General features: G+C 39.2%; 1 protein-coding gene across 10 annotated transcripts in view; it reads right to left on the bottom strand.

Moving 5' to 3' along the window:
• ZMYND8 (zinc finger MYND-type containing 8) overlaps positions 1-12150 on the bottom strand; it is an 82570-nt gene that overhangs the window by 27594 nt on the left and 42826 nt on the right. For 7 of the 10 annotated variants that reach the window (XR_012663047.1, XR_012663046.1, XR_012663045.1 and 4 more), the window contains exons 6-8: positions 7543-7691; positions 2725-2943; positions 1733-1846 (exon numbers count right to left, since the gene is read on the bottom strand). Coding sequence is in view for 7 of the 10 variants with exons in the window: in XM_075108989.1 (XP_074965090.1) it covers positions 1733-1846; positions 2725-2943; positions 7543-7691 (482 nt within the window). In the remaining 3 variants the exon portion in view is untranslated. The remainder of the gene's footprint in view (positions 1-1732; positions 1847-2724; positions 2944-7542; positions 7692-12150) is intronic. The other 3 variants (XM_075108988.1, XM_075108993.1, XM_075108992.1) reach the window with 1 other exon arrangement.

The following is a 12150-nucleotide window of genomic DNA, read 5'->3' on the forward strand; positions in this document are numbered from 1 at the left end:
CTGTTGGGGGGGAAAAATTCACACTGCTTATTAATACTGAACAGTTTCATCAGTGACATTCTTTTTCTAATGCTGCTTCCAACTGTGATGTCAGCGAAAATTCTTTAAACGTAATTATAAAATTTTGTGAAGTAATATAGTACTGGCAGAACAAGAGGTAGCAAAAGGTCTCATTTAACTGATTTTTTTCATATGTTGGAAGTAATGAATTGCAAAAGTTAGGGGGTTTGTAAAATGTACTGTTATTGTTTACGGTAGGGGTTTTTGTGAGGAGTATCAGGTGAGGCTCAACGGATAGTTTTTAGCAGAATAAAGACACTTACTAAATTTCCAATTCACTAGACTCACAAATGACTTCTTTTTCAAACTCTCATGGTAAGTTTCAAAACAAAGGTGGCTCCATAACACAAACACATTCAAAACTTTTACCAGTGGGACTCTACATTTTATCTGCTACTGTGGAGGGACTGCAATTCTTCAAACACAACTAATTAAAGTGCTCAGGTACCAGAACAACAGGTTATTAGCAAAATGCCTAAAGGGCAAAATATCTCAATAGCATTCATTAAACGTTAGCTTTCTAACCACATTTTCAAAACACTTTGTGAATTCAATACAAACAAACACTGACACTTTGCTTCTGAAAAGCAGCACTTAAAGCTTTTAACGGCTCTACCTAACAGGATAGTATTCACCACTCCAGACTAACACTACTCCAACAGCCAAAATCTGCCAGTACTTAAGAGTAACCTTCCCAGAAATTGCCATTATTGTTCTGCTAAAATACTCATCATAGAGAGATCAGAGTTGCAGAGAGACGATGATTCTGCACATCTGGTTTTCCCAACATATTTTACCATACCAATGCAGGCACAGAGACGCTCTCCCTGCTCCTCTAGCTTATGTACAGGAGCAAGAAGGCAACAGGAGTTAAGACAACCCTTGGTACTTCATCACATCATATTCTGATTTACTGTTTTCTTCACATGTGAAAACCAGGCAATGCTTGCCTGGTGAAGAAAAACTGGTCAGAATTGTTGAAACTTAGAAGCAAGAATGAGTGACTGGAATAGCTGAAACTATGAGGCATGGTGATTTTGAGAAGTGAGTCCCAGGCAGACACATGGAGACAGGTACAAGGTGGAGGAAAACGAATTTTACCTCCCTGATAAAAATTCATAGAACGGCAGCCTCATATTGCATGAAAATTAACAGCACAGGTTTTCACCACACTGAGGAAAATTTCTTCAGCATTTTAGAGGTATACGATACAACTAACTTTTGTGGTAAGAACGATTCCTACTAACTGATAGCAGCTAGGTTTTCAACAGGTATAATCAATAATGTAACAGCATCTGTGCCTAAGGTTCTTGCCCATATAACTGTATCAGTAAGAGATCATATCTCCTCATTCCCCTTGTATCCCAGAGACAGCATTGTCCAATTTTGGTGAGTGAGAAACCACCACATCCCACTGGCAAACCACAATATATTTTTATTACACCTACTGAAACTATGTCCAGGAGTTACATCAAGAAACTACATTTTAAATGCACTCCACCGCAGTACATACAGCCTATACTAATCCGTCTGTACTAGACAGGTGGCAGACAGCACAGATGCTGTCACATTCAATCTGATAAAATAAGCTAGGTTCACAATCCACAAAAGGAAGCAAAACCTAGCATTATGACAAACATATGATCCAAGCATTAAAAAAATTCTTCCTTACCCCTGGCTGTTTCATTTTCTGTAGTGCAAACTTCAGTAAATACGATAGCTGTTCAATGGTGAGCATTGTCATAGCTTTACTCTGTGTTTCTATGCATTCTGCGACTGTGATTTTCTAAAAGTTAAGATTAAAAAAACATCGTCAGCAAACATTTCTAGGTAAATTCTTCTCCACTGAAACATTCTAGCATTCAAATGGAAGATAATAACTAACTTATAAGAAACAAAATATTTCTAATGATGCAGTGCAAGTACTTCAGATGCTTTGTTATCCTTGGGTTCTGCTCCACATGTTGATCAAAAAAAAAAAAGGGGGGGGGGAGAGACGATCAGAAAATTATCCATCATCTTCAAGATCATGCAAAGTGAATGTGTGAAAACATAAAATTCTCAAATACAATGCAGGTTTGCAGCAATGTGAACAAGTGAGAAGGTCACCGGGGCTCTAAGACAGTAAATGATCGAAGAAAAACATGCAATAAAACAATTTGCTTTCATTAAAGATACTTCGATGCTAAGTATTCTCTCCCCAGGAATCATTGGAGAGGAATGATTAAATTCTTCCTCAGCCCTGCAGGAAAAAACCAGTAATAAAATACCCACTTGTTTATGTAGACCCTACAGTGCAATTTTTTTTGGCACTGCTGTAGAGCTGATCAGCCCACTAGAAGAAGCACAAGTTAAACTAGTCAAAACTGCAGAACGTTTTCAGAATTAGAGGTGCCTGATGAAAAGATCACTCTTTGACATGGTGCCTTCTCTAGAGATGGAAACACAAAGGAAGCTGAACACTCATGGTAAGAAAGCAAAAACAATCCAGGTACCCACATAAAAAGTGGTGAAGCAGCAGTGGATGCCTCCTCTTCTGTACAAATTTTTCTGGTACCTTTACCAAGAGGCAATATAGGGATAAACCAGAACCATTTCAGAACAGAAAGAAGCTTCTTGTATCTCACAAACAAGAAAGAATTCTACTCCTTACATCAAACTAACCTCACATTCTGGGCAAAACCAATCCCCCTCTGGCTCCGCTGTCAGTTTCAGACACTTAGCATGATAAACCCGAGGACAGAGTTCACAGCAGAGGACTTGGCCTTCCCGATGACAAACCCAGCAATAGAAATCATTCCGTCCATCCTGTGGTACAACATCAACAGGGTCTGTGGTGAGTGGCTGCTTCATATAGTAAAACGGACCATGTCTTAGTTCTGACTGAAATGTAGGCAAGAAAAACAGGTTTGGTTTCAAAACAAATTTGCATTTTTTCAAATAATAATATTTATAATATATAAGAAAACAGCAGTTCACAGAGTTTGATTAACATTTATGCAAGCACAGTATCTTATTCATTAGACAACATCTTTCATTAAGCGGTTACTTCTTATTCAGAGGTCAAATGCCAGTTTACACTCAAGACTGAAAATAAATTTTTGTGGCAAGTGAGGGCATCGAGCGCAAGACATGCAGCCCAACGAACGTCAGTAAATACTTTTATCTCCAAGAAAGAAGTATTGCCATAGAAGCTATTAGGTCCTCTAAACTCCACAGGGCTGTGCAAGCTAAATACTGAGGTATTTAGTGGTGGCTAAACCTGGGACAACTGGAGACGTTAGTCCTGAAACAAGAAGTTGAACACCATGCAAATCTGTCCTAAGCCACAGCAGTTCACAACTTTGTACAGTGAAGCAAGCCAGTGCTGATTTTGATTAGTAAAGCAAACTGTAGAGTAGGATGACAAAGGAGCAAATTCGCATCCTGAACAGCCACCTCCGCTACACAAGCAGGATTCCTGGGAGAGGTTTAATCCACCATTTAAACACTTATCAGAATTTAAGACTCAGAACCTCCACTGGCTTGTCTGCACTAGAAAACAGCATTAACATTGTAAACTGCATGAACTGGTCTTCCACTTGAGCCCCAGACAGCTCAAAGATGACACAGCTGATGCCAAAACACAAGAAGCGAAGAGCCTGGGATGGCTAAAATGGGTTCCCAGATACCTAAAGATTGTTAGATCAGCTTTGAAGAGCTGCTAACATTTATGAGAAAACCACATTATATTTATTAATGACAAGGGAACATTTTGTCTGATATTAATTATAGGGGTAGTTTGCTGAGGAGGGCATGGAGGGAAACAATCAAGTTTTAGGCAGTTTGGTTTCTGTGATTTTTTTGATGCAAAACCATTTGCTCATGACATTACTTGTAACTATCAAAATGCTTGCAGTTTGCAGAACCATTTTGTTTGGTTCTCAGATAATTTTGCATGCATCCTACACCATTTACACATCTACAAGTTCTTAGACCCTTGACCTGTCACATGCCCAGGTGACTGATAGAACAGTGCAAGCATACGCATGTTCCATACCTTTGCAGCATCCTGTACAAAATTAGTCACAGAGGGCATAAACTAATGTCACCAGAAACCACCAACATGCCAGCATGGACTGTGAGATTTCTAGATTTCTGAAGTTACAAAGGACAAGGTCTAATTATTTGCATGAACAGAGGACGTTCAAGGTCAAATTACATGATACAGAAGCAACAAGCCCGCTGAAGATGTTATATCTCAAAAGATACACCAGAAGAGATATCATCTGCAATTATGTAACACTGTATAATATTTTAGGCAAAGAAAGGATGTTACCCACAAATATTTCCAAAGAATTTTGCTACCTAAAATTTCCCTCGAATTTATATCAATTTTGGTGGTTTTCATTTTCTATTCTACAGATGATACAGCTACTAGAAAGATAATTTTTCCCACCACAGAAATGGGAAAAGTCTTATTTTCTGTATTTTCGCTGTATATATATTTAATCAGATAACCTGACAAGACTTTCAGAAGGAAGGTTCTATGAGATCCTGTGGAATAAGAGGGACAGCACAAGGCTTTAGCTACATTTCCAAAGTATTACTGCTACAATCATCCAAACAGATACAAAGGCATATGGAAACCCAAACTGAAAAGGGCAAAGTTGCAATTTAACAGTGCAGAAACATATTTTGTTTGCAGCTATGAGTACCACAGCTGTGAGACCAAAATCTCAGTAGTGTATACGTGAAGATGCATCAATGGGACATTTCCTCAACTGCAGATAAAGGAAATTACCAGAATAATTTAATACATATTCTGACTTTGAAGTGGGTATAAGCAGTATATCCACACTAATTTCCTAAGAATCAAAGATACCGCTTTAAAACAAATATAAAACCTGTGAAACTACTCCACAGAATCCAGCTCATAATATCCAAACTGAGCAGAAGTCCATTTTTGCAAGAGCATGAGAGGAATTAAGTTTTTGTTCAAGGGTGTTTACATCTTTTAGACATCTATCACCTTATTTTGTCTAAGCCAAGTTTAAGAGCCAAAAAAACAAAGGTTCCAAGACTCAAAAAAGACCCAAACAACAAAACTGAAAGAGTGAAAATGAATGATTCAGCTGCATCAAAGGACCTTTTCATTTGTTCTAATCAGAGTAAAATGTTTTAAGAATTTACATTTTTAGTTATGAAAGAAAAGCTTTGTTTTCTCAACTGTTTCACAACTAACCAATTCAAGCTCAAATAGGTGGTAGCTTTTATTTAAAGTCTTTATTAAAGTTATTAAGACCTGTAGAATGACAAAGAAAACTGAAGAAAAAACAAGAGTATTTTAGTGCTGCTTTGGGGAGAAAAGGATCACTATTTCTATTCGGTTTCAATTAATATTGAAGCTAGTAGTAAAACAAGCTGACAATTTCAATTACATTATAACTGGCCAATTAAGTATCAGATGTTCCTGATTTTTAACCTGTCTTAGCTACATTCTACAATTACGTAATTCTTTGCTTGTCTTTCAACACTTTAAATACCTGTTGGCACCATTCTGAATATCTATTACTGCATCCACAACATGTAATACGAAGGTTCATGCAACTATAACTTTAGTAACAGTATCTTGAAATACTCAAATATTACAAAACACTTTGTAATGTAGAATATTAAATTGGAGTTTTACAGTGATGTTGTCGTGCCTCAAAATGGATTTATCAGCCAATCAGAACCACAGCTTTCAGCTACATTACACTTGAAACTTAACCTGAGAGCAGAACAAGTAACTGCATGCTTAGCTCACATCTGTCCAGCAGTAATAGTATCTTTAACAACTCCTGCTACCATATAGAGGACAGTTTTGCACCTACTTTAGAAACAATCATCTTCAGGCATGCCCATTTCAAATTTGATAGGCAAGACAATATTAAATTTAAAATAACCTGCAAAAGCTAAACAAAACTGAACAGGTTTGTTTTGGTTCTTTGTTTTGTTTTGGGTGTTTGTTTTGTTTTGTTTTGCTAACTTGTAACAAATACAGCAAAATAAGCAAGTCTGACTGCTTTTCTTCATTAGATATACAACTTTATTCTATCCTGTAATATTTTAGGTCTAAGACACCTGGAAAACAGAAAAGGATTTACTATGGGGAATGTTTCAAGTTCAACAACTGCAATTGTGTTTTCACATATATTTTTAATAGCGTGAATAAAGAGTGGAAATTAATACCCAAGATTCAGTTCCGCTGTTTGTAAAATTATCTCTACACTGCAGAGTTAGAAGCTCAGACTTCAGCAGAGCAACATCTCCCCAGTAAACATCCAGGATGTAGAGGAATTTATACAGCCTGCAGTGAAGCTCAGTAAAAGCCAAACTGGCCACATTAAAACAGTGCAAGCGTGCCTACGCATGCTATTACGTGACCTCCCAATTATCTTTCAATAAAATATGCTTGACTCTCTAAGACTGTTTCCTAACAAGGCCTGATTTCGGTCTTTGTTCCAGTGATTAGGAATTTCATTTTCTTTCTTAACCAGTGCAGTTGTACCAGGATAATTTTTATTGTGGATGCTGCTACACGAGGAAAAAGTGCTTTAAACACACAGAACTTAATCCTGTGTTTATATGATCCTGGCAAAAAACATTGACACACAAAAGCACTGTGAGAAATACACAGGCATGTCATTATTAAATCAGGTGAGAAATAATTTCAGTAAGGCTGAAGACTGATTTCATGTAATCTCCTCCAAGATTATGCAGGTGCTTTACAGCATTTGCTATTCAATACACTTCATATAACTCCTTCACTTGCATCATACACTGAATCAGAAATTGTCAAAGTCTCCTGGAGTCAAGTTTTTGTAAGAATTACAAGTGCTATAAATTCAGTATTCAGAAGACACTCAAAATAAGATTTCAAGCATGAAGACTGAAAAGTACTGGCAGTGTGACCCCTTGATTTAACTAGTTTGGTAGGAGTGTACGCTGCCCAGCAATTTAAAGGAATGGGAGCGAATCTGCAGAGTACCAAGGAAGGAGCTGGACCTCTGTTAATAATTGGCAGTAGGACTGAAAGCAGATGAGAGACTTACACTGATATTATGAGATCTTTATTAATCTAGGATACCAACCCCACTGAACATTTCCTTTTAATGGCTTTAACTAATAACAGGTATTGTTGTTGTTGTTATTGCTATTATATTCCTTCATAATGCTTTTGTTCAAAATTGCATTTATTGGTTATACATCTTATTTGCTTTTTGAAATAAAAAACCAGGACACAGGTAGTCTTTCTCATACAGATATAAAACAAAAATAAAAGAACATCCGAATCCAACTTAAAATGCCAACTCCTACATCCACTGCAATCAAAAAATAATATCCACTTCTTAGAGTACAAAAATGAAGCTTCCTAAAGAGGAGAGGGCTCCTGATCAGCTCTCTCTACATCCTTCATTGTTTCATATTCTAGCATAACAAGACCATGACTTCTCTTACCTGCTCTTTATTATTACTGTTCAATAAACCAGGTTTCTTTTTCTTTTTTATAGGACTTGTTGATGCATCTTGTGGTGAGTGGCCATTAGAGGAATGTGGAGGGCTGGGAAATTTTCTTTTTTGTGCTGTTCGTTCGGCAGAGCCAGGATCTGTAACAGATAGGAGCAATATGGTTGAAGAGTGCACACCAATGAAAAACATTCAAGCAAGGTTATGGTTTCTCAGTCACACTCCTCCTTCACTGAACAGAACAAAAATTCTCAATTCTCTTTCACCCAGTCACTGACAAAAGTGGAAGCAGAGACTTGCTAAGCAATGTCACCGTTCAGTGAATTCTCAGTAATTTAGATTAACATTAAATTTTTTTTTTCCTTTTCCCCACAGCATTTTGGCCATTCATCTCATCTCAAATTTTAGTATCTTTTGAAGTATAACAACAATTATATTCTGTAGTTTAGCAAAGGACTATGCTAATTTATGTCACACCCATTAAGAGCAGAGAAACAGCATTAACAGTTCCTGACAGCTTTGCTCTTGTAATTTAGGAACATAAGCAACAGAAGTTAAAACATGGTAAGAGGGAAGTCAGTCCTCATCATTTATTTCTCATATTTAAATAAATTTCTTGAAATATGCCAACAGAAAAAATGAAATTGTCCTATAGTCTGAAAATTAATATACTACGTCGTATATTTAGTCATTTGTAGCACCTGCTAAAATGGATTGTAAAAAGATAAAATCAAGACAAGACTCCCAGTCAAGTACTAACTTGTGACAGCAAGGTAGAGCAACAAAGAGAAAGTGACATAACTTTTCAATGCCTCTCACATTCAAACAAGCAAATTACAAGAGCAGTTTAATAAGTCACAGCTCCCATCTATGCCTGAAGTTACTACCCCAAGTAACAAAGCTAGCAGAAAGGAGCATGTGCCTGTGTCTCAGTTGCTCATGGATTGTCATCTTAGTGTAAACGCATCTCACCAGCAACTTAAGTAGACCTGGTGGCTCTGAACTGCATTTTCTGAAACATGCGCAAAACACTTTAAAAATTTAGAAGGAAACTGAGATACAGCCCTGTCAAATTATTATCTGTTTTGATGATCTTCATGTCTGCTTCACTCCAATTATACTAAGTTATTTTAACTCTTCAAAGATTTTTAATTTTTTTTTAACTTGGTGTTCATTAGAATATTCAGAAAGAATTATTTACAGCCTTAAAAGAGTTAATATGCTTTTAAAAAAATATCACTGACAAGCTCATCAGAAATATCCTAGGTAAAAATAAGAGCATTTGCAACTTCATTTTCTCAGAATAAAATTTAAATGAAACCTAGTGAATATGGAATGCTCAGCTGAATGACAAAGAACTTAACGGACATTTTTCCAAAGAAACAAGTATGCAATCAGCTGTAATAGACGATCATAGAAAAGTGAAACGATCTTGACAAAATACAAGTGAAAGTTCAACAGAGTTGGTTTAACGTGTTTAATTTTTCCTTAAGCTTTTTAATGCATGCAACAAAATGAGAAATAAAACCATAGGGATCAGAAGTCATCAATATCATAGAGAAACAACCGAACCCTCCCCAAAGTTTTTCCCATATTTTCAATCCCCTGCTTACATGTGCTAGGGAAAACATTTTGTGGCTGCACACTAAACAATTGAGGAATAAAACCTGTCTAAAAAATAACTTTTCATTGAGTTATTTGTTTTACTATGACCCCGTGCACTGCACAGCCACACAAATGCTTGTAATGCATTCAGTGAAGCAGTTATATTGGATGGGAACATGTAGCAAGAAGGAGAAATGCTGCTTTTAGTATTAATGCCACCTTAAAGTTGTGGGTTTTTTCAAACAACAGTTTTCAGCACTACTTGACAGAAGCCAGAGGCAATCAAACTGCTGGTTGCCATGATCCTATATTCTTTCCCTCCTGGATCTGTATTCTTGCCTTCCAGGCCTCACTGGGTGAAATGGGCTGAATTGTCTCAGGTTGCCAAGACACTAAAACCTCACTGAAACACTTCAACTGAAGTCTCCAAATGAACACCAGTGGTACCAGAACAACTAATAACTGGGTTAACTTATCAGAGCATGTCTACTGCAAATAGATTTAAAATAACTATAAAAAGGTCCAACAAAAAATACTGAAAGTTACCCAAACAGAAAAAACACTGAAACCACAACACAAGGCCGTTTCACATAGGCAGTGGACAAACACCTTTCTCCCACAAATGCCTCCCAATCTTACTTTTATCTATTTACTGAATGAGACAATTTTGTTGAGCTACAACATTCTTCTCAGGGAATGATTTTAACACATATAAGGAGTCTTGCACACAGTATGGCCACTGACACTTCTTCATTAGACAGTCTTACAAGTGAGCTAGTAAAGCACAGTTTAGCTTAAAACCATATTCAGGATAATGCCCTGTCAAATTGAAAAGTTACACCAAACCCAATTCAAAAGTAAGGTAATCTGTCACATGGCACAAATCTTAGAAGGTCTATGGCACAGGCACAATACAGAACTGGATTACAGAATCACAGAATAGTGGGGGTTGGAAGGGACCTCTGGAGATCACCTTGTCCAACCCCCTGCTTAAGCAGGCACACCCAGAGCAGGGGGCACAGGATGGCGTCCAGGCGGGGTTTAAATGTCTCCAGGGAAGGGATTGCACAGCCTCTCTGGGCAGCCTGTGCCACTGCTCCATCAGTCACCCTCACAGTAAAGAAGTTTTTCCTCATATTAGATTAGATTTCTACAAAATTTCTGCATTTTGTGCAAATGTGGAGGAGAAACAGTCAAGGAGAGAGCAAATTGGCTGAAATAACGATTTGCACAAATGGAAATAAGATTAACAACCTATGCACTTTTCTCTGAATAGAAAAAAGGTATTTGGAACAACAGTTGAGCATAGAATCATAGAATCACTGAGGTTGGAAAAGACCTCTAAGATCATCAAGCCCAACTGTCAACCCAACACCACCATGCCTGTCACTAGTGGGGTCCCCCAGGGATCGATATTGGGCCAATGTTAGTCAACATCTTCATAAGTGATCTGGATAATGGGATCAAGTGTAGCCTGATAAAGTTTGCGGAGGACACCAAATTGAGTGGGGAAGTAGACACTCCAGAAGGGAGAGCTGCTCTGCAGGAAGATCTGGATAGGCTGGAAGAGCGGGCCAGCAAGAACCTTATGAAGTTCAACAAGGACAAGTGTAAGATCATGTACCTGGGAAAACATAATCCAGGAGTGCAGCACAGACTGGGATCCACCTGGCTGGAGAGCAGCTCTGTGGAAAGGGACCTGGGGGTCCTGGTGGACAGGAAGCTCAACATGAGCAAACAGTGGCTGCTGCAGCCAAGAAGGCCAACAGGATGCTGGGTTGCATCAAAAAGGGCATCACCAGCAGAGATAAAGAAGTCATCATCCCACTCTACTGAGCACTTGTCAGGCCACACCTGGAGTACTGTGTACAGTTCTGGTCCCCACTATACAAAAAGGATGTGGACAGGCTGGAAGGGGTCCAGAGAAGGGCCACCAGGATGATCAAAGGACTGGGAAGCTGCCATACGAGGATAGGCTGGGAGAGCTGGGTTTGTTCAGCCTCGAGAAAAGGAGGCTCAGGGGGGATCTCATCCCCATGTAGCAGTACTTAAGGGGTAGCTACAGAGAAGATGGAGACTCCCTTTTACAAGGAGTCACATGGAGAGGACAAGGCGGGATGGACACAAGTTGCTCTTGGGGAGATTCCGATTGGACACGAGGGAAATTTTTCACACTGAGGACAGTCACCATTGGAATAATCTCCCCAGGGAAGGGGTTGACTCTGCCACACTGTAAGATTCGGCTGGACAGGGTGCTGGCCCATCTTGTCTAGACTGCGCTCTTCCTACAAAGGTTGGACTAGATGATCCCTGAGGTCCCTTCCAACCTGTGATTCTGTAATTAATATGACTCCTAAACCATGTCCCCAAGTGCCACATCTACACGTTTTTTTAACGCCTCCAGGGATGGTGACTCCACAACCTCTCTGGGCAGCCTCTTCCAATGCCTGACCACTCTTTCAGTAAAGACATTTTTCCTAATATCCAAACTAAACGTCCCCCAGCACAGCTTGAGGCCCATTTCCTCTCATCCTATCACAAGTTACTTGGGCAATGAGTCCAACACCCACCTCACTACCACCTCCTTTCAGGTGGTTGTAGAGAGCAATAAGGTCTCCCCTCAGCCTCCTCTTCTCCAGGATAAACACACCCCCAGCTCCCTCAGCTGTTCCCCATCAGACTTATTCTCCAGACCCTTCACCAGCTTCATTGCCCTTCTCTGGACACGCTCCAGCACCTCGATGTCTTTCTTGTCCTGAGGGGCCCAAAATGGAACACAGTATCCGAGGTGTGGCCTCACCAGTGCCAAGTACAGGGGCACCATCCCTGCCCTGCTCCTGCTCGCCACGCTATTCCTGATACAAGCCAGGATGCTGTTGGCTTTCTTGGCCACCTGGGCACACTGCTGACTCGTGTTCAGCCAGCTGTCTACCAGCACCCTCAGGGCCTTTTCCGCTGAGCAGCTTTTGGGCCACTCTTCCCCAGGCCTGTAGC

This window comes from Phalacrocorax aristotelis, chromosome 13 (assembly GCF_949628215.1).
Source record: "Phalacrocorax aristotelis chromosome 13, bGulAri2.1, whole genome shotgun sequence".
NCBI lineage: Eukaryota > Metazoa > Chordata > Aves > Suliformes > Phalacrocoracidae > Phalacrocorax > Phalacrocorax aristotelis.